This window comes from Sceloporus undulatus, chromosome 8 (genome assembly GCF_019175285.1).
Source record: "Sceloporus undulatus isolate JIND9_A2432 ecotype Alabama chromosome 8, SceUnd_v1.1, whole genome shotgun sequence".
NCBI lineage: Eukaryota > Metazoa > Chordata > Lepidosauria > Squamata > Phrynosomatidae > Sceloporus > Sceloporus undulatus.
This window is the reverse complement of record NC_056529.1, coordinates 900757-923056: the sequence shown is the minus strand read 5'-3', so window position 1 is coordinate 923056 and position 22300 is coordinate 900757. Positions and strand designations below refer to the sequence as shown.

Genomic DNA, 22300 nt, shown 5'->3' with positions numbered 1-22300 from the left:
ATATATATATATATATATATATATATATATATATATATATATATATATAATGTTTCTCTCTTGCCAATTTGCAGCATTCTGTTTGAGACGGAGGAGGAAGAAAGTAACACAGAGAGGAAGCGGATCGCTGTTTCGATCTCCCGTCGCTCCCCAGGATTTGGCTCAGGGGCGATGGAGAGGATAATGAAGCTTCGGAGATTGCAGCAGCTTTGGAAAGAGCAATCTCCTCCAAGCGCCAAGCTTTCCCTCTTGTTATTCATGCCTAAGACAGCAGTGCTGGTGTTTTTGCTGGCAAAATTGGGATTACAGGTGTCAGAATACAAGCATCCTCGGCCTGGAGATAGCCAAATTGGAAAATGGGTCACACCTCCATCAATGCCAAGCACCAACCTAGGGTTGCCATATTACCCAGATAGCTGGGTTTTACCTCAATTACAGGCATGCCACCCACTGAGGCATCATTTGGCTCCAATGCCAAGCTTTCGTTAATAAAAACAGCATGCCTAGTGATTCCCAAACTCTTGTCCTCCAGGTGTTTTGCACTTCAGCTCCCAGAAGCCTCAGACACCTTGGCCAATGGTCTGGGATTCTGGGAGCTGAAGTCCAAAACATCTGGAAGGCCAAAATTTGGGAATCATTGCAAAGCGAAACAAAGATCCAGGGTAATTCTGCCAAATTGTTGTACAAGAGACACGTCTGTCCTTGCCTTTTGAGATACGAGGGGAATGAGAGTGGAGGGGATTCCTGCATACTTTGCTTCGAGGAAAGACGGAGGTGGGAGAGTGCAAAGAAGGAGCAATCCTGTTGCAGACGGTGAGACGAAGCCAGCCAGGTAGAAGAGGAGGGGAATTAATGCAGCCCTGGCAGAGAAGAAGGGCGAACTGACTGGCGAACGGAGATGCCTCCTCTGAGCAAAGGAAGATGCCAGGTGACCCGGAAATGTCGCTCCCCCTTTGGCCCATTAAACCAGGCGCAGCTGAGCATCGGTTCCTTCACAGACAGACACACACAGAGAAACAGGTGCCGTCCTTCGGCCAAGCGTCAAGGCAAGGGCATGGGCGGGCATGGCACATGAGCCATCTGTCGTAGGCTGGAAGCAAATGCCAGATGCTTAAAGCCGTGCAAAGACAAGGGAGCTGTAGCCTCCCACAAGTCCCCATGCACCTAAGAAGATCCCAAATACCACAGGTTAAGGGCTCATTTCTCAGCTCCATGCAACTGGTGTAATTCATTAATATCAGAGCCCAGATATGTTGCCTTTTCAAGTGCAACAACCTCCATCACCCTCCAGCCAGCGTGGCCATGCCATTCATGACTGCAGAGCCCCAAGATGTTACCTTTTGGACAACTGCAACATCCATCATCCCCAAGCAAGCATGGCCATATCATTCATGATAGCAGAGCTTGTTTGTGTGTGTGAGAGATAGAGACCATTTGGACTATAGCTCCCAGAAATCTCCAGTCAGCATGGGCAGAGCTCAGAATGCCTTTTTGGGCTACAACTCTCATCATCCCCAGCCAGCCAGGCCACCTGTGTGATGTATGCCCAATGGCCAGTGCTTCTGATGTTAAACCTATAGTCAGGGCTGTGTCTGTCTGTCTATAGCATGCTAAGGAAAGCTCTTTTCCTGGAAGGGAGGCTAGGGGAGACGGTCAAGGAATTTGAGGGCCACAAAACAGAGTTTAGGGGCCATATGTGACCCACAAGCCACACTTTCACCAAGTCTGGCATAAACAATGCCAGTCCCTTGGAAGTTGACTCATTTATTTACACAAAACCTTGAGGACAAGAGAGGCGCTCAGGAAGCACAGAAAGCTGGTTTAAAAATAAAAACACACGAAGATATTGGATTTCGGCTACCAGGGTTATTTCGAGGACAACAGGTTAGGGATTAGAATCCGAGCCATTTGATGCTCTTGAGGGGTAGGAGACGTTGGAAACAGCCTAAGATTCGGCGCTAGGAAAGGATGCCCAATAAGGACATTTTGGCAGGCAGGAAAAAGGTAACTTGGCCTCTGCTTTAGGGACTCTCTTCTAGTTCATCTATTCTGGCCTGGTTTCCAAAGGTTTTGGAGATGTGATGAACGTGACACTTTTAGGTAAGCAGTTCCATCGAGAAATGGAAATAGTTATGTTATGGAAGGAGACCACCAGGTTCTCCTTTAAAAATTACTTACTACAATAGCAGACGTAACCACCACCACGTTCTGGATGTGGAACTCCAAAAGGGCAGAGACACTCATATCCATTTGAGGAAACCCTTGCAGCCGCATTGGCTCTTACCCCTTTGCAGATCGCCACGGCCTCCTTGGACATGGATTTGGGATACGCCACGTTGTGCTCCATGATGGACTGGAAGAGTTCGTCCTCATCTTCCCCTTCAAACGGCGCCTGCAAAATTGGGAAGAAGAAGCGGAAGGGATTTTAGAGGCCCCCGTCCTTCTTCTCTGCTGCAACCTCTTCCCATTTGTCTCCATTTGACGGAGGGTCCCCCAAGCGACAGAAAATGGCTCCATCACTTTGCCATGGGAACCCATGTTGGGTTTTGGGGGAGCTTTTTTGGATCTAATGAAGCATTTAAGAGGAACTGTACAAGGTTCTGAAATAGGTTCAGCACTTTGTACAACTCCCATAAAACATATTTTAAGAAAGAAAACTTTGGAGCACATCCCAAATAACAAGAGTTACTGGCTGCCTCTGAGAGGAGGGAAGGTAGTAAGTAGACAAGGAACCTTCCATAATTTTTCAGAGGTTGCACTGATTTTCTTTGCATTTTCTTTATTAGTCAAATGCAAATGTCATCTTTCCTCCAATGAGCTCCATGTGCTGCACATGGCTCTGTTTGTCCTATTTTATTCTCACAACAACCTTGCAATTTAGGTGAACACAACCAAATCCTTTCCTTTTTCTTGAGGCTGCATCATTTATTATCTTTCAGAATTTGAGGCAGCTGAATATAGTTTAAGATATCAACGACCTCCAAGGCAGAATATTCTTGAGTAGTCTGGACTACAAGTGACCCACCAAGCCAACTGCTGAATAGTAAATCGACATATCGGTAAATCCAACTGATTCAACTAGTCTCCTCTAGTCAAAACAAGCAGTATTTGTTCCCCTACGCTGCATGCTGCTTGCAAAACAAACAGCAAGGTTTTGCATTCCCATCTCCATGTAATTCAATGAAAACCCCCATGAGAATCCATCCTTTTTTAAAAAAAATTACCTGCCCGGCCAACATTTCATACAGCAGGACTCCAAAGGCCCACCAATCCACTGATTTCCCATAGGGCTGATAAGCGATTATCTGCAAGAGGCACAAGAACGTCATCAGAGCAGCAGGATTATAAAAGCAGGAGTCCCTTTTTTCATCTGACAGTCACAAAGACAAAATTATTCCAGCTGGGAATCCAGGTTGCAATAAAGGGAAAGACAGAGAAAGAGGGAGAGGGAGAGAGGAGGAGTCTGATCTTGTTCCTAGGGATTTTAAGCACTGGGTTCAGATGCGGAGTCAAAGGTTTTCATGGCCGACATCCATAGGTTTTTGTGGTTTTTTCAGGCTCTTTGGCCATGTTCTAGAAGAGTTTATTCCTGACGTTTCGCCAGCATCTGTGGCATCAGAGAATGCATGGAAGAGTTGGATGTATGTATGTACATATGTAGAGAGAGAGAGAGAGAGAGAGAGGAGTGATTTTCATGTTAATCTGCATATTGTACTGTTGTTGATGGCAGGGTTCAGATCTTTAAGGACCCAGGAGTTGCCCTGGATCTCCATCCTCTGATGTGCCATGCCACCCTACAGCATGCACCCATTTGTCTGCTTTCTTGCATCACTAGCTTTCTGCAGGGAGTTTTATTTTATTTATGCAATCTATTGTAACCCGTCTAGATCCTTTTGGAGAGGCGGGATATAAATAAAACCTACCGTATTATTATGTCTTCAACAAATGATGGTTGTGGGACCAAGGGAAAACTCTCCCCTGAGGATCTTAAAATGTGATCATTTTGGCAGATGCGGTTTTGCCGATGGCCTGCATTGATGGAGAATGGAAGGCCGGATGTACTCCTGGGACCTCTGCCCTTTAAAAAGCCCTGCAGTCATTCAGGGCAGTCCAGAAGGCCTAGTGTGGTGAATAATAATAACACTTTATTTTTACTCTGCCTCTCCGTTCAGGACCTCCACCCCTGCTTATCTGGAGTGTCCAGCAGCAGAATGGAGATGTGAGTTGCTCTGCAATACTTGCTTTAGATATAGGATTTGCCTTAACCTCTTGTAAATTTAACCTGCTAGTTAAATAATAGCAAAGCCTTTCGTTCGCCTATGCATTTATTGTCCCTGTATCCAAAGAGCTGAACCAGAAGCCCACAAAAGTACCTAGTCTGGTGGTACTGAAAGCTATTGAGAGGTCCAAGATAGAATCAATGGGGTTGCACTGTCCCCAAATCCTTTTCCAAGTAAGTCATCCATTGGGGCAGACAAGCATCTTTTACGTTCCAAATTCAGACCCCAAACTGGACTGGATCCAAACTACTAGCACCATCAGAGAACACCAGGACCCAAGAGTATTATTTTGATGATCCCTTTACTGCAATTCTTGACACAAATGCCCAAAGAGATGGTGATCTAAAAGTTGGGGATCGAAGGAAATCCATCCTCCAAAGAGGGAAAGGCCCACATATCAGCAGCAAGAAAGCAGGTCACGTTTTCTAGGAGAAACTCAATGTTAGGGAAGGGGCTGAAGCCAGAAACAAGGAGGAAAAGGAGGCCGAGGAGGAGAAGTCTGTGTTTGGAGGAGCTCCTTCCATCCCTGCATCTTTGCTTAGAGCCGGAGGCAATGCCATCTGTTACTTAATGCAAAACCATTATGCAGTTTATTCATCCTAATTACAGATTTCTATTCTGAAAAGATTCATATATTCAAACACGAATGCAAATTGCATGGTAATGGCAGTAAAATATACACAGACCCAACCAAGCTCATCCCGACTGTTCCTCATCATCACAGACATCTATGAACTGAGTACAAGAGCTTCTCAGCTCTATGGAGGGATCTGCCATCTCCCGATGGCCCTCTCAAACACCACAGATCCCAGCAGAGAGCAGAGCAGGTAGCAGAGTGGATTCAAATGGATCCCAGGGATGGCAAAATCCACTTCTGTGCAGGCTGCTTGGAATTTTACTAAACCTCAGTAATAATCGGTGTGAGACCCAGAGCTTGGAAGTCATGCATTAAAAGGTAATATTTTACTTATAACTAGTGCATTTTGGCAGTAATAATATTAGAGCATTGATCAATAGAACAGGGGCAGAAATGCTGCACAAACACCCTAAAACAGGGGTGAGCAAATGGATGGGGGCCAGGGTCTAGTTCCCCCCCCCAAAAAAAAAAACCCCAAATCAGAAATGTGTTTGTATTAAATCCAAATGTGAAGTAGCTAGAACCATTGCAGCTAATTGGTGCAGCAACTGGGAGTGCATCTACCCTGTAGAAATACTGTAGTTTGATACCACTTTAACTGCCATGGCTCCATGTTACAGAATCTTGGGATTTGTAGTTTTGCGAAGCACCAGCACTCTTTGGCAGAGAAAGAAAAATACCTTATAAAACTACAGATCCCAGGATTGGCACTTAAAGTGATGTCAAACTGCATTATTCCTATAGTGTAGACACAACCTGGGATCTACCTCCTTGAAAATTTATAATGAAAAATGGCGGGAATTGGTTGCTCTGATTGACACAGAGTCCGTCAACCGTCCCTGGAGAGAACCAAGCAAACCACACAGGGCTCCTCTTCCCCCTTAATTTAAAGGATTTCTTACCCCATTCTCTCTTCCTTAACCTCTCTTTGGCTCTGCCCTGTTCTGCCCTCTTCAACCAAGCCCTATTGCAAAGCATTTGTTAACTTCCCGTTCATTGCTGCAAAACCAAACCACCAAAGCCTTCATTGTGAAGCCAATGTTTTTTTTTTTTTGGTGGTGTGTGTATGGGGAGAAATCCAATATTTAGAAGACTTTGCTGGAAGACATTTGCTTGCCTGACCATTGTGGGGCTTTTTGATCTTGTGCAGAAAGAGGTGCAATTCTGCCCCTCTGCAAAATCCATTAGAAACTCCCTGTTCTGTTTACAACTGATGGCAGGAACCCAAGATCTTTTTGCACACTGATACTGTATAGCATAAAGCTTTAATCCTTCCAAACAGACAGGATAAAAGCCTTGTGAGGTTTTCCATATTCTCGCTGATCATTAGCACTCAGAGATCATCACCCTTTTGGCACCATGGAGGAATATGTGCGATCAATGGGATCAAGAAAAGTGAAAAGTATGGGGAGGCGCTCAGGGGCACGAAAGGCAAACCTGTGCCTATGTTTCAAAAGAGGTGCTTGCTTTCCTTCTCAGTGGCTGCATTATTTGCCCAGCCATCAAGTTTACTTCTTTGCACAGATCAAAATGGTAGAAAATAGAAAGGAAGAAAGTACATTTAGCTGGACTGAAAACAGAAGAGAATCCAATTCAGAAAAGTTTTGACAGCAAACCAAATCTGCCTTGGTACTCCATGCTGCTCTCCCTCCTTCCCAGTCCAACCACATTAAATTTATTTATTTGGAATATTCCCCCTTTCCTCAAACCTTTCCACATTACTCTTGGTGACATGCTAAAATTGCAGGGATCTTTCATATTGAGTAGCCTTCAATCCCATTTCCTGCTGATTATTTCATTTTTTTTAAACAACCCTACAAATTAAAAGCAAAATGTGGAGGGGGAATGAGCATTTCGGAGATGGTGCCCAGTTACCTACCAAGGGAAAGTGGCCATTTGTTCTCCTCTGCAAACCCATTAATCACGCCAAGAGAGACCCAGCCTCCACCTGGCAGCGCTACGGTATTAATCTTGGCAGTGCAAGGGAAAACAACGCACATTAGGACCAGTAATTAAACGTCTTCCTGGGAAGGATGCACACTCACACACAATGCTTTGGCATTTGGAGGCTCCCAAGGAGAGGAATGCTCCGCTGATACACTGCTAGCCCCTGAGATTGATGTAAACTTCTGTAGGAGAACAGCATGGAGGAGTTGCCTGAATGTTGGACTAGGACTCCTGAAGACCAGTGTTCAAATCCATGCTCAGCCATGGGAAACCGCTGAAGGACCTTGATCAAGTCTCAAAGGAAGGTAATGGCATCAAACCTCCTCTGGATGAATCTTGCCAAGAAAACCCAAGGAGGGGCAAGAAAAGACCAAGGTTTGAATCCTTGCTCAGCCATGGAAACCCAATGGTGACCTGGAGTCACATACTCTCAGCCCCAGAAAACCCTGTGTAATTTGGAAATGCCTTGAAGGCACACAACAACAAAAGACTAAACAGTCCAAAATCAGATGAAAACATTTTGAAAAGGCAATTTAAAAATGGTTCAGTTTTAAGCCATGAAGATGCATGGAGTTCAACGAAATTGCTTAGGCTCCATAGAATAAAGCCAGTGTTGGTACTAATTGGGCTGCTAAATGGAAGGTATTTGTGATGCTTGAACTAAATCCTGGTGCTTCTATAACATTTAAACAATATTTCTCACTGCGTTGATGAGCAATCCTGTGTCATAATGAGAGAGTGAAGCATGCTTCCCTTCTGTATCTGCACTTAGCAGATTGTGGCAAAGGATCAATCACTGTATTGGTAACAGCTGCTATCGGTGCTAAAAATAAAGCGTCCTTTTTCTTTTTACCTTCCCCTTTCCCCAAAACTGATTAATTCAAGCAACATTCTTCGTTTTCAAAGTACCCGTCCTGGTTTTTAAAATAAACAGCGCTCGCCATATGCTGAATGCTACGGTATTGAATGTACACATTCGGAATTACTAATCCTAAGTATCAGATAGATCATGATGAGTGAGCAACACACACAAAATGCCCACAAAATGTGTCCTCCTTTCCTCCTGCCTTTCCTAAAAGGCATGCCACGATCTACATACCACTTAGTTTTCTGCAAATGCTAATCTGACGCACAGGGTATTTTTTTTTGCAAACATTTCTCGGTTGACCTAAAAACATTTTTGGTGATCTTCTGATTCCAGTTTTCCTTGAAATAATAACTGCTCACTCCATCTCTCATTTTCCTTGTCTCAGTTATGCCACCCATTCTGAAAACAGGAAATGCGCCAGACTAATGTTGTTTCCATCAGTGCTGTGTCCAGAGCATTCGGCCCCAAAAACCTAACCTTGCAACCTTGCAAAGAAAGAGTCCACCCTGAAAATGATTTATCTTCCATCTCCTGCAATGCAAGCCTGGCAAAAGTGACTTTTATGAACTAAAAACCAACAGGCTAAATGTGAGTTGACACTGTGATTTGGTGGCCATAAAAGCCAAGACAATTCTAGGCTGTATCAATAAAAGAATAGTGTCCAGAAAGAGAGAAGTCACAATCCTACTCTATTCTGCTCTGGACACCTAGAATATTGTGTCCAGTTTTGGGTACCACAATTCAAGAAGGATGTGTCCAAAAGCGGATGACCAAGATGACCAAAGGTCTGGAAACCAAGGCTTGAGAGGAGTGAGTTTGGATATGTTTAGCTTAGAGAAGATTGAGAGATGACATGATAGCTATCTTTAAAATCTGAAGGGATGTCAGGTAAAAGATGGAATGAGCTTGTTTTCTGCTGCTCCAGAGATTAGAACATGAACCAGTGAGCGCAAATGGCAAGAAAAGAGATTCTGCCTAAACATTAGAAAGATCTTAACTATATGAACAGTTTGCTGGTGGAATAACTGCCTTGGGGTATGATAGAATCTATTTGTTTGGAGTTATTTGAACAAAGTTTGGATGGGCATCATTTATGAATATTTTAGCCATGTATTCTTGCACAGTTGGCATTGGATTAGATGCCCCTTGAGATCCCTTCCAACTCTTTCATTCTAGCAACTCTAGTCCATAATATTTCTTTTTCCAACCTGGTACTATGGAGTACAGATCTGGGATGCTGGGCAACATCTAGTCATTCTAGGGGTTTGGGGAAGTAGATGCCAGCAAATAAAAGGGGACTTTTCCTTCCCCATGCCCAAATACCCAAACCTCTCACCTCAGGTGCAATGTAGTCTGGCGTGCCACAGAAGGTCTTGGTGGTGATTCCATCCCAGATATTTTCTTTGCACATCCCAAAGTCAGCAATCTTGATGTGCCCCTCGGAGTCCAGCATCACATTGTCAAGTTTCAGGTCGCTGCAGCATTCACAAAAAAGCCAGGGTTAAAGGAGGGAAAGAGAGGAGGCTATGCAGATGGTGCTATGTGTGCAGAGAGCATGATGAGACTGGTATTCATGCCGGTCAAAGAAGGATAGAGCTGGGACACGAAAGGACAGGAAGTCTTATCCTTGTACCTTGTGCCCAAGAATCCAGGATTCTTGTGAAATTTTGAGTGGGAGGGATGAGGAATTATCCTGAAAGCTTTGAAGTGCTAGAGACATCCCCTTTTCCAACAGCAATGGGACATTGCAAAGGGAATGCACAATGTAGTGCAAACCCCAGCATTCTCTGGGATATGAGGTTTTTTCCCTGGGGGTCTCCAAAATGGAAATAACTGATTACTGGTTATGATAACCCTACATGCAAGTAACCCATGTATGGAGATGTGGAGTCTGAGTGTTGGGCTGGAACAAGGCTTCAAACCCGCAGTCAAGGACAAAACTCCTCTGAGTGACCTTAGGCAAGCCACACTGTCTTAGCCTCAGAAGAAGGCCATGGGGGTCCCTTCCTCTCAAGAAATCTGGCCAAGAAAAAGCCATGAAGAGGGTCACCATAAATCAGAGCCAACATGGAGGCACATGACAATGTGACAACCACCACCCTGATCCCATCCAACATTTTTAGACCGTTTGGTCTTGTAGGTCATGACCGGCAGAGCTAAGTATCCCTGAGTGGAGAGCCCTTGAACCCCGATCATCAAGCAAGACTGTTTGCTGTTTTCTGAGAACGTTAGAAAGAAAACGTGTCCCTGCTTACCGATAAATTATTCCTTTGCTGTGTAAAAAGAACAGCCCAATGGCAATCTCAGCAGCATAGAACCTGAAATTAAAGATTTAAAAGGGGGGAAAGGCTGATAAGGAAAAGAAATTCATTAAAATGAAAAGCTCTGTGGTCTGATTACAAGGGAGGGAATATACTGAGGCCCCAAAAGGAGGAAAGTGTCGACTGGCACATGGCTATGCCACCGTCCTGGGCACCCTCTCTGTTCCTGGCATATATATGGGAGACGCCAAAGGAGGGCAAACAACTTACACAGCATGAGGCTCCTTGAATCTCCCAACCTGTTGGATCTGGTACATGAGATCACCACCGTTCACATATTCCATCACAAAATACAAGCGATCCTAGAGAGAGAGTGGGGTGGGGATGAAGGGAAAAGAGATACACAACACATAACCAGATTTCAAAGCGATTGTTGCATTGGTCTGTTTTAGCACCGAAAAGGAAAATGGGAGAGAAATCAAGTAGCCTCCTTAAGACAAATGGATTTGAGCCTGAGCTTTTGTGGATTCCAACCCACATCAATAGATTTCAAGAATGCATTTCATCAATGCATTCTTCAGATACATTAATGGAGTCAACATCCAAGCCATGGATATTTAATCCCAGTTACCCAGATGGGGAGGTGTCCAAGTGCAACAGGATGAAGAAAGATGGGACTATGCAACTGTTAATGTGTCTTGTGTGTTGACTCCGTCAGTAATTTTCAGAAAATGGGAAATCCACAACTGAAATCCAAAAAAATCAGGCTATAATATGCTATTTGACTCCTTTCCCTCTCCCCTCACTTGCTTTTCCTTTCTAAAGCAAAACCAAAGAAGCAGCCCAACAGGGTCTTGGTTCATCTTTAGGCGATGCCACAAAGGTGTCCTTCAAGGTAGCCGTGTGCCAACGGCTCTCTTGGCATGTTTATGCTTTGCAAGCTGTCACATCTTCCTACCTTCCCTGCATGTGGGAAGAAGCCTGAAATGACGCTTAATTAAAGCTCAGCGGCTTCATTTGTTCTCCGCAGAAAGATCCCACGGAGGAGTCGCATGCACACATGTATTAGGGAGGGTGCGCCTATGTGGACATGGCTGGCATTATGGGGATGAAGGGGAGCAATATCCCCACTAGCACTTTTAACTCTTCATTCCCTTTAGTTATTGCACTGCCTATGGTTTAGTAGCCAGGTGCAAAGTAGCCATTCTCTGTGGCAACTCCAAGGCAAAAAGAGCTCAGACCAGCTCTGGGAAAGACCTCCATCTTCCTCAGGGCGCATTTGGAGAAGAGGAGAGTGGAAAAGGTAGTAAGTTCACCTACATTTTTTAAAAAGTGAAGCTATTCATTTCAAGCTGGGAAGATGGAGTGCAGGGCATTTTTGATAGTTTAATTGCATTTTTAACTTTTGTATGTTGTTAATTTTTTATCTATGTTTGTTACGACTGTTGCAAACCACCCTGAATCCCAAACTGGAGAAAGTGGGATGACTATGCTCCAAAACACACTGCAGAAATAATCCAATTTGAGACCACTTTAACTGCACTGGCTCAGTGCTAGGGAATGCTGGGAATAGTAGTCTATGGTGGGACCAGAGATATATAACAGAGAAGGCTAAATGTCTCACAAAACTACAGTTCCAAGCATTGAGCCAGGGCCATTAAAACGGTCTCAAACTGGATTATTTCTGCAGTGTGTTTTGGAGTGATAACGACAACGATGATGATGATGATGATGGGCTACACCTATCTTGGAAAATCATCTTTTTTGGAATACTGCTCCCAGTATCCCCAGCCAGCACAGCCAGTGCAAAACGGAATATTTTCCAACCTCTGAGCTATACTTTGGCCAGACGATTGCTCTTATGCACAATAGCATCTGGTGTCTCCCATGTCAGTAGGAGAATCTGTTAGGATTATCAAGAGGATGCATGCCGTTGAGTTACAGCACCATACAGGCAAGACCAAAAATTCAGTAAGTTGGCAACAACCGTACAAAAAGAACTGCCAGATTAAAAGCAATTTAATTCTGCTCTACATCAACTGCAGCGGCCGCGTGCTGTTTATTTTGTATTTTTGAGGTGTTTGGAAAGGAATGTGATGCACACATTTAATCCACTCCACTTCACCAGGGATCAGAGGGTCATAGAAAAACTCCTTGGGAGCGGGTGCAAGGCAAATCCTGTGGTGCTGAAAACACCTGAGCCTCAAGTTAATTCCCTTTCTCTCTCTCTCTCTCTCTTTGAGATGAAGATTTGAGATTTTCCTTCCCTGCCGCTAAATGGAAATCGCTGCCCGGTCGAAGACGGCGCGTCTCCAAACAGGAGCTCTTTGTACTCAGCACTTACTAATACCCTCCGCTACAAATTTTGATTACATTACCAATATGATTACCACTAAGCTACAGGCAGGGCCTCGAGAACTAATCCTCCACCAACGCACTTCAGATGTCAGAAAGAGACCTGCAAAGGAGATGCATCATGTGCCGCTATTTCGTTATCTGGTACCCCCCCCCCCCCAAAAAAAAAGACTTGGCCCGGCTGTCTTTCACTGCAACAAAGGTGTGCTGCTAAGTCAAAGTTTCTGGTTATTTTTGTTGGGCGATTCAAGTTTCCTAAGGCAGGAAACAAAATACTTAAATATCAGAAAATAAAAATAAAAGCTAACCCAGCCAGAGATTAGCTTTCAATTACAGAGTAATGGGAAGAAAAAAACATGTCCCAGTTTGATGATGCTTCTCTAATAATAATAATAATAATAATAATAATAATAATAATAATAATAATAATAATAATAATTTGTATCCCGCCTCTCCCTGTATTGGATCGAGGCGGATAACAACAAACATAAGAACAACAAAAATAAAACACAACAAACCACAAGTAAAAACATAGCAAACCATATAAAATCCAATTCCCTATCTCCCTCCCAAAATACTCACAAAATAAACAAAAGATAGCTTGCAATTAGTGAAAATTTACTAATGGTTTGAATCTACACATACAAGGGGCACCTACATCCTAACTAGATAAAGAATAGATCAGGACAAGAAGAAAACTTTAGGTCTCGCCGTCTTTCTGATCTGAAAGGAAAGAGATGTGGACCCAACAAGGAGAGAATGGCCATGTAATTCAATGCAAGGATTGAGCAAATGGGAGGTTTTAAATGAGGAAAGATAGCAGAGTTTGACATGCAGGAAGGAAGCCCACTTGCTCTAAATAGCAAAGAAGGAGGGAAGAGAGAATGCTGAAATTTCCCAACCACTCAGGTGTAAATGTCCAAATATCAACTTGCAAGTAGTCAGAGGGGGACCTTGGCACCCTATTACCATACTGTGGCAAGCCTTCCCCTCTCCCCATGGCATGCAGACCCATTCTGGTTGCAAATAAAAGATAGCTCCATTTGGTAGAAGTCCCCATCCTGATTTCACAAGTCTTGAGCCAGACATTCCCAAACTGTGTACAATCTTAAGGGCACCTGTCCCCCTAAGAGAGATCAACAGGTGCGCTTGGATACAGGAGTTGCACTGATACTGGTTGGGAGCCTTTGGACTACATCTCCCAACATTCCTCATCATTGGCTACTCTGGCTAGGGGCTGATGGGAGTGGTAGCCCAACAACCTCTGGCATGCTGTGGGACTCCTTTGCCTCCCCTTAGCTCTGCACCACTCAGCACTTGCCAAGACCTTGCTCTTACTGGTGAGGCCTCTCTGTGGGTCTGCAATGAGTTTATTGCATGGTCCAGAAGTCAACAGCCTTGGTCCATGCTGGGTTGAATGCATATGTGTATCACAGGAGGGGAAGAAGGCAAGCTCACCATAGTTTGGAAGCAGGAATGGAGCTGGGTCAGGAAGGGGGGCTTCCCAGCCAAAGCCAGGACCCGCTTCTCCACCATGGTGCACTCCACGTCGTCGTCCTGGATGACCACATCCTTCTTCAAAATCTTCACAGCGTAAAGCTCGTCGGTGCCTTTCCTCTCAGAGAGCATCACCTGAGAAAAGACCAAGGAAGAGGAGACCCAGGGAGTAAGCAAAGCTCCCAGGCGGCTGCGACATACATGCCCCCCACATTTAGCAATGTGCAGGGGTCCTGATCCATGCAGATCCCAGGCCAAGGGGGTCCAACCATCAGCCAAAATGACACCAAAACACAGGCGCATCACAAACAAAGGCTTACGACTACATAGACATGTCAGTAACACCTTCAGACAAAGGGAATTAATGTTCTTTCAGTCAACTGAAGCTTATCTTTCTTCTAAGCTGTATCTGCACTGCAGAAATAATGTCGTTTGATACCACTTTTAACTGCCATGGCTCCATCCTACAGAATCCTGTGATTTGTAGTTTGTTGTGGCACCAGGGCTCTCTGATAGAGAAGGCTCATAAAACAACAAACCTCAGGATTCTATAGCATTGAGCCATGGCCTTTAAAGTGGTGTCAAACTGGATTATTTCTGCAATGTAGATGTATCCATAGCTGCTGTTCACTGAATCGGAGTCATGAACAAACACTAGACAACAACCTGAGGTTGGTATCCTGTTATGTATTTGCATCACTGTAAACAGACTTACATTCATGCGAAGGTGAACCGCAATGTTACAAAATGTTGATATTCGTAAGGAGGAAGCAGAGGCACAGCTACATCTCCAGGGCCAATGTGCAAAACAGAGGCACCAGTGTGGCCCTTGTGCAACAGTCTCAATGCACAAAAATGGGACACACTGTGCAATGGGAGCCCCATTGCACAACTGAATCCATCCTGAGCCATGGCCTGTTGTACATCATTGCAATCCATTAGCATGGTTGTGCGTCATGTCAGCGCTGTACCTCCAGCATTGTCAAGTTCTGCACTGTAGCCTCTGAAACAAGCCCTTGGCCAGAGTTCCTGGGCTGGATTATAGCCAAATGTGCCCCCTCAGTCCCACATCATAGCCCTGACTTTCCTCTGACCCTCACATTCCCCTCCCCCAATCTTTTGAAAAGTATTGACACTTCCAGAGGCGAATTATAAGATCAGTCCACTTGGCAAGGCAGTTCCCAAGGCCTTCCATCCCAGAGTATCCTCCTTTCCTCAGAGTGAGCTGGACCCTGCAAGCCTTAGTTGCATCTGCTAGAGAAGTTGCATGGTCAGTATTACTACAAAGCCCTGTTCTGTTAACTTGCAAATGCCCATTTATTAGAGCACACATGTCCTTAGCGTATTAAACCTATGTATTGGATGTATACACCGTAGTCAGGAGTTGCATGTGCTTTTGTCCTGCCATAATGGAGTAATAGGATATCAAGCAGAGACAGTATGTTTCAAGACTGTCTTAGAGCTGTGCTTTAGAAATGTGAGCTCAGTCCAGGTGCTGGGATGAGCCAGGAAAGGAGGCAAACATGCGCAAGGACATTTGAGAGAGAGTGCCGGGCTGCAACAACAAAGAAATTCTTATTTTTCCACTGCCTGCTGCTCTTTCAAAAACGATATCTGCCATGGCTTCTCAGTTTAAAGCCAGAACAAAGCAAAGCTGCTTTCCAGTTATCATATTAGGAAGGTTTACATGATCCCTCCATCTCACTCACACATCAGAAGAAAACATGAATGGGGTTGTGGAGACATGTGGGACCAAGGGCACAGCACCCAGGCAATGTCCATTTGCATTACTGTCATGAGTGCTGAAATTTCTCACCTTTGAGAGAACTGCGCTGCTGAGCATAATAGCATTTCCACACAAACAATCCAAAAACTTGGTTTGTGTATGTGGATTGGACCAACATTGGGAGCCCCAGAAATGAGCCTCCAAAACATAAGAGGCGCATGCCCCAAGTCCAAAGTGACCGCTGTCAAAGAACAGATGGGGGTGACATTATCAATGGTGCCATTTGTGCTCCTGACCCAGGGGCCCAATGCTGAAGGAAGAAAAGGCGCCACTGGCTTCCTACACACTTGCACATGCAATGAAGGCACGCCAACAGGAGTGTACCACTAATTCCAGCAAGGGGAGGTGGGCACACACATTGGCCAGAGCATGCCACAAAACTATGTCCACCATGATCTGCTGCCGTTCAACTGCCACCCCTGGAACCTCCTTCAGGCTTCTCAGTCCGACTCATATTAAAATATCCTGCTCTCTGCTGATTGCGGTTACATTAAATAAACCGTAAATACCTACATATCATGGAAGTTGAAAAGGAATGAGACCGACACTTTTGAGCTGCTGGTCTATTGCATGACTTAATTTCTGCCCCCCACTCTGGAATGGCGATTGCGTGTTCCGATGGTGACGGCTCTCGTTTTGGGACCCTGCTCTGCCTCCAAGTGCCCTCCACCCTCTGAGGACAGTTGCTGGCACTGGGTCGGGCTTCGGCCGCCTGGGCCACTCCTGGCTCATCCACAACCAACTCACCGCCTCTTTTGTACACAGATTGCTTGCTCTCCCTCTCCCATTTGAAGCCCCTGCCACTCCGCAGCCGCTCCCCCCCCCCCCATGTGCTCGGTCGCGAGGCTCCTTTCCTGCATAATTCGTAAATCAAATCAACCCGAAGGAAGGCTCCTGAGAAATGCCAACGCCACACTGCCAATTATTAAGATCCATGGCTTCGCTCTGCTGGGGAATTAATTCTGAAATAAACACAGCCAACCCACCCCCCTCACTGCTGGCTCACTTGTTCCGTGCTTTAAAAATCGACATATTCTCTGCAGATGGATTTGTTCGCCCTGAAGAGGAATGGCCACCCTGGAAGACCCATGCTGCACCAAGGCTGCCTCCTAAATCCATATGGCCTTGCCATGTCCTTCTCCAAAGTCTTTTGACCTGACACAAAATCAAGCAGCCAAGTTGTTTTCCTGAGCCTGGAAGGTCCAGAATGGGTTCCCAGATGTCTCCAGAGCCACCTTCAGCTACATCTGCCATTGTTTGACATAGAGATGGCTGCCAACCAAGATGGCTCTGAGAGAGGACTGCATAAATCCATAGTGGAGAATGGGACCACCTATGACTACTATGGCAAACTCCTCTGGAGAAATCTTGCCAAGAAAACCATACAATGATGTGGACCTATTGAAGCCAGTATGTTTTTGTGGCTGGAGTGTTGGACTAACATTATGGGTTCAAATCCTCATTTAGGATGCTGCCACACTGCAGTTAATGCAGCTTGACACCATTTTCATTGTCAATTGAATTCTGGGATTTACAGTCTGTTGTGGCATCAGAGCTCTTTTCCGACACAGAAAGCTAACTCTCTCACAAAACTACAAATCCCAGAATGCCATAGGATGCAGGGTCCAACTGTTTAATTCTGCCATGTAGAATTAATGCTGTCATGGGTGACACCTTGGACAAGTCACACTGTCTCCGCCTTAGCGGAAGGCAATGGCAAATTTCCTCTGAAGCACCATTGCCAAGAAAATTCTGGGATAGGGTTGCCACAAAATTTGCTGCCTCCATTTTGCTGGCCTCCATGGTTCAGAGCTTTCCATTTTGCCAGCGCAGGTTGGCTGGCAGGATTTGGGGAATGAGGACGATGGAAGGGGTGGAAAGAAATTGGGGTTGGCTTCTGCACACTCCATAGAAGTCCCTTTCTTACACCCCCTGAGGAAAAGCACACTTCGGCTTCATTATTTGCACATTTGCGTTCCCAAATCGTATGGTGAAACAATGTGCATATTTTAAAATGCAAATGGGGAAAATGTACATCATTTGGAAAACATAATAATGCACAAACATGTTTTAAGAATTATTATTTTACAAACCATGTCACACATTGTCAGAAGTAGTGAGAAAAAGTGGAGGATTAAGAAGCAGACGAATAAAGAGGAAGAATTGATTAAATAAGATCAATTGCTAAATGCACACACACTTATGGAAAAATGTGCAAATTTCAGTGGCAGAAAAGTCTCAAAACTAAACTAATCTCAAGACTAAATGAGGACAGGAAGGGTTAGATCTGGAGCTGCAGTCCAATAACTGGGGCTGCATCCACACTGGAAACATAACCTGGTTTGGCAGCACTTTAAGTGTCTTGGTTCAAGGCTATGGGATTCTGGGAGTGGGAGTATGTTGTGGGGTCCAGAGCGGAGCTCTGCTCCACTCTGGGCCCACAACAAACTCCAACTCTCAGAATCATATAGCCTTGAGCCAGAAAAGGGTTAAAGCAGTGCCAAACTGGGTTATGTCTGCAGTATGGATGCAGCCATAGTGTTTCCAAGTTCTGGGTTGGAGCTAGTGAGGGATAAGAATGAGTCCCATGTTCAAAGCGCTGGTTATAACCTCCAAAAGATTACTTGACTTGTTTGTGTGTGTGCTTTCAAGCTGCCTGTCAACTGATGGAAGCTTCATGAATTTTACAGGGTTATCTTAGGCAAGGAAGCACCCGCAAGTGGTTTGTGCTAGTTCCTTCCCCTGAAAACGAGCCTCCAGCACCTGGGATTCCTTGCAGGTCTCCCATCCAAAAACTAACAAGGGCTGGCCCTGTTTGGCTTCCAGGATCAGATGGCATCTGGAGTCTTCAGGGTATTTTGGCCCTCTTTACGTGACACGGTTATTGGAAAAACTTCCATACAAGTCCTGGGTCCTAACCATCACTATGGGAGGCCATGTTTTCTGTCCCATCAACATTTGGAGCATGCCTGGTGGAAACTTTAGTCTTTTCTTGTGTTTGCTCTCCAGCTCCAAATCTCCTTGCCATCAAAGATTCACTTTTGTCTACAGTGAGATGAAGGCTCCATACAGACAGGCCAAATAAAGCTGCTTCGGGTCACTTTGGAGGTATGCTGTTTAAATGACACACGCATCTTAGGAGGCCAGAAGTGGCACCAAAGCTGTGCTCCAGTCCTTAGTACTGGATCATGGCTTTGGCGTGGCTTCTGGACTCTTAGGACGCATGCATAATTTAAACAGCATACTTCCAAAGTGACCCGAAGCAGCTTTATTTTAGCCTGTCCGTATGGGGCCAGAGATTGCTAAAATTATCTATCAGTGCCTTCTAGGAGGAACTTAGTGAACAATTGCATCACTGACAAACCAGCCTTAATGCATGCAAACACAAACACACACCCCCATACGCACACACTTCCAGGTGGCATGAATGGCCCTTTCCCCATGGCCCACCTTTCCAAAGCTGCCTTTGCCCAGCACCATCAGGAAGTTGAAGTCGGAGAGTTTCATGCGGTCCCGGGTCCCGTTGTTGCTGTCGAATTTGGAGATGGCATTTGGTGTCCTCTCTTCTGACGCCTTTGCTCCAGGGCCAATCCTGGCTCTCTGCAAAGGGAGATTGTTCAAGGTTTAAAGGGGGGTTTAAAAAAGATTTACGGAAATGCAAAGAAAGGCAGTTTGGACAAAAACCTTTTAACAGTGTGCGCTTGGATATAAATGTATCTGGTTCCTCCAGGCTAAAATTCAGTACCTGTACTTGGATTATATGTTACTTGTTCTGTTTGGGTGGCAGCTCAGCAAATGGCCTTTGCAAAAGGGATGCAAAGCATTTCACTCTTTTCAGACTTTCCAGTGACTGCCAACTTCCAAAGAGCTTTGCAAAAGGGCTGCAAAATGCACATATGGCTTGTGCGATGTTTTCTTCGATGGTCTGGCGGGCTCTCTTAATTTACCGGAGCACAATTTGTTCAACAATGCATGCCAACAGATACACACACGCACACTGACAGCTATCTCATATAATTTATTCGTTTTAATTTGTGGGGGAGAAATGGCCACATTGTTGGAGCCGACACTGTGCTCAGCCTAGCATGAAATTCCATTAAGCCAATGCCGATCCCAGCCATTCGACTGAAAGGCATAAATGCATGACAGGAGGCGCATGGCGAGGCAAAATCAGGAGCCAGTATGGTGTGGCTCCTTTTCCTCCAGGGCAGTGATTCCAAACTTTGGCCCTCCGGGTCTTTTGGACTTCAACTGCCAGAAGCCCCAGCCAGCTGGGCCAAAAGCTAGGTATTCGAGGGTTTGAAGTCCAAAATATCTGGAAGACCCAAGTTTGAAGAGCCCTTGGTTCTACTGTTAAAAAGGGTTAACCTATAACTAGCTGAGCTCACTCTGGTCTAATCTCTACTGCAGAAGTAATGTATTTTTGACACTGCTTTAACTGCATGGATCCATCCTATGGAACCCTAGGATTTGTGAGATATTTAGTCTTCACTGCAAGAGAGCTCTGGTGCCACAACAACCTCCAAATCCCAGGATTACATAGGATGGAGCCATGCAAGTTAAAGTGGTGTCAAATTGCATTGTTTTTGCAGCCCAGAAGAAAGATAAACTTCAATTGCCTTCAGGAACATTTTAACTCATACCTAGAACCTGGATGCTGAAATGGGCTACTTGGTCAATACTGGGAAACCCAGATGTATTGGAGAAAACCCATGCAGAACCACCACCCCTGGAATGGGTAGCAGGGTGGCCATGTTTGACAAGGATGGGGAAGTCCTTCTGGGGCAGAACCTCACCTCGAACTTCTGCCTGAGCTCCTCGTTGCCTTCCTCGCCTTCCGGGGGAACAGGGACATTGAAGTACTCGCCTTCCTCCTGGCTCAGCAGCTTGAACCTGGATGGAGCAAGAAAGGAGAGGCAGGGAGCCCCAGGGAACCCCACTCAGGACCTGCACCCTGGCAGTTAAAGCAGTATCAAACTGCATTAATTCTGCAGTGCAGATGCAGCCAAAGAGAAAGGGAGGGAAGAAGGAACACCAAAGAAGAAGCAACTCTACACAAGGATGGTGCTATGGTTCCACTTTAAGTGTCATGGCAACATCCTACACAATCCTGGGATTTGCAATTTAGGGGAGAGGTGCTTAGCCTTCCCAGCCAGGGAGCTCTGGTGTCTCATGAAACTGCAGATCCCAGGACTCCATAGGATGCAACCATGGGTGTTAATGCAGAGTCATAGCACTATAACTGTATGGTGCAAAAGGGACCCATGTTTTCAAGGCAGAAAAATCACAGGAAAGCGAGTCCCTTTTTGGAACTACAAAGTGGGGATCTACCACCAATAAAAATGCCCCTGCAGGCTGGGGGAAATTAAAATAAAATAAAAATATAAACCTCGGGAAGCACCAAAGTGTCACTCAGAGGCAGTGGCCTCAGGCCAAGCTCCAGTTCTGTCCATGGGGCCTCTCCTGCCAAAAGGACCAATGTACCAAGGAGGTTTTTATCCGCATGCCTCAGTGTGCCAGGATGATGGCAAGCAAAGGAACAAAGCATCATTTACATAATAAATTGGGCGGATGGGCTGCCACTTTTGTTGCTTCTTCTGAGTCCCTTTCCTTTGCTCTTTGCAGCCTTTCAGAGATGAAAGATTCACGGGCTGCGCCTTCCCTCCTCCCTGAGTTTACTTTAGCCAAACACTCTGACAAGGAAAATTACTTAGATCTCCACTTAGCAGAGTTTTTTCCTTTATATAAAAAAAGATGCAGCAAGGAACTGTTTACCATATTTTACATGCTTCTTAATGTGCTCTAATGTCCCCGGTGAGCCGAAATGGAGGGAGCGCCAAAGGTGGCAGGGAAAACATGCCACTCGCGCTTCTGCTTTTGGGGGAAGACAGCCCCAAGGCGAAGCTCCAGGCGAACGCGAAGGAAGTGGATCACTTGGATCAGCAAAAAGGATCGCTTGGATCAGCAAAAAATTGGACACTGTTGCACCTATTTGGAAAGACACTGTCTCTTCCTCGTATTGTGCTTCATCAAGCGGGACACCACCCAAATAACCCTCCTTCTCATCCACAGATTATACCTTCAGGTTTGGAGGAGGACTGAGCTGAAGAGGGGAGATATTTATCTTTAAACCTCTTTGCTGAATCCTCCGACCCAAATTTAAGGGACTGCCTTCCATCTTTGAAAGGTGACAGTCTTTTGGCCGGACCCAACATGGGGGTTCGTGCAATTTACAGCGCAACCCTTCACAAGCCCCACTGTGCTCCATAGGGCTTACTCCTGGGTAAGTGAGTCCTGGAGACCTTCTTAGACAAGGCTTGGTGGATTGGGCATGACAGCCGTCAATGCGCCCAAAAAGAGTGACTCAAAGGCTGCACTGGGAAGAGGATTAATCCTCTAGCCGTGTCGGTCGGGCACAATTCCCGTTACTTATCTTCATTTGCATTGCACATCCTGCCATTTATTTCACAATTTTGCATCCTTCTTTCCAGGGCTGTCGGCTGTGGAAGGTGACAAGGGAGACAGGCAGGGATCCAACCTCTGAATGCCTTTCTAAGGAATGCCTATGGCTGATCTGATCTCTTCAGGGGCAAAAAATGTATGCTTCCCTTCCTGGCAATGCCCATCCCTTGCTGTAGAGTAGGCAGGGAATACCTCCTCTAGGGGCCT

The 22300-nt window shown here is 45.4% G+C and overlaps 2 protein-coding genes across 3 annotated transcripts in view; both read right to left on the bottom strand.

Annotated features, from left to right (window-relative positions):
• Positions 1–22300, bottom strand: part of TNRC6A (trinucleotide repeat containing adaptor 6A) — a 292395-nt gene that overhangs the window by 180830 nt on the left and 89265 nt on the right. The gene's annotated exons all lie outside the window — the stretch shown is intronic.
• PRKCB (protein kinase C beta) overlaps positions 1–22300 on the bottom strand; it is a 117074-nt gene that overhangs the window by 21428 nt on the left and 73346 nt on the right. For both annotated transcript variants that reach the window (XM_042480876.1, XM_042480875.1), the window contains exons 8-15: positions 20428–20524; positions 19082–19231; positions 13807–13980; positions 10264–10355; positions 9988–10050; positions 9069–9207; positions 3225–3305; positions 2285–2392 (exon numbers count right to left, since the gene is read on the bottom strand). In XM_042480876.1, the coding sequence (XP_042336810.1) occupies positions 2285–2392; positions 3225–3305; positions 9069–9207; positions 9988–10050; positions 10264–10355; positions 13807–13980; positions 19082–19231; positions 20428–20524 (904 nt within the window). The remainder of the gene's footprint in view (positions 1–2284; positions 2393–3224; positions 3306–9068; positions 9208–9987; positions 10051–10263; positions 10356–13806; positions 13981–19081; positions 19232–20427; positions 20525–22300) is intronic.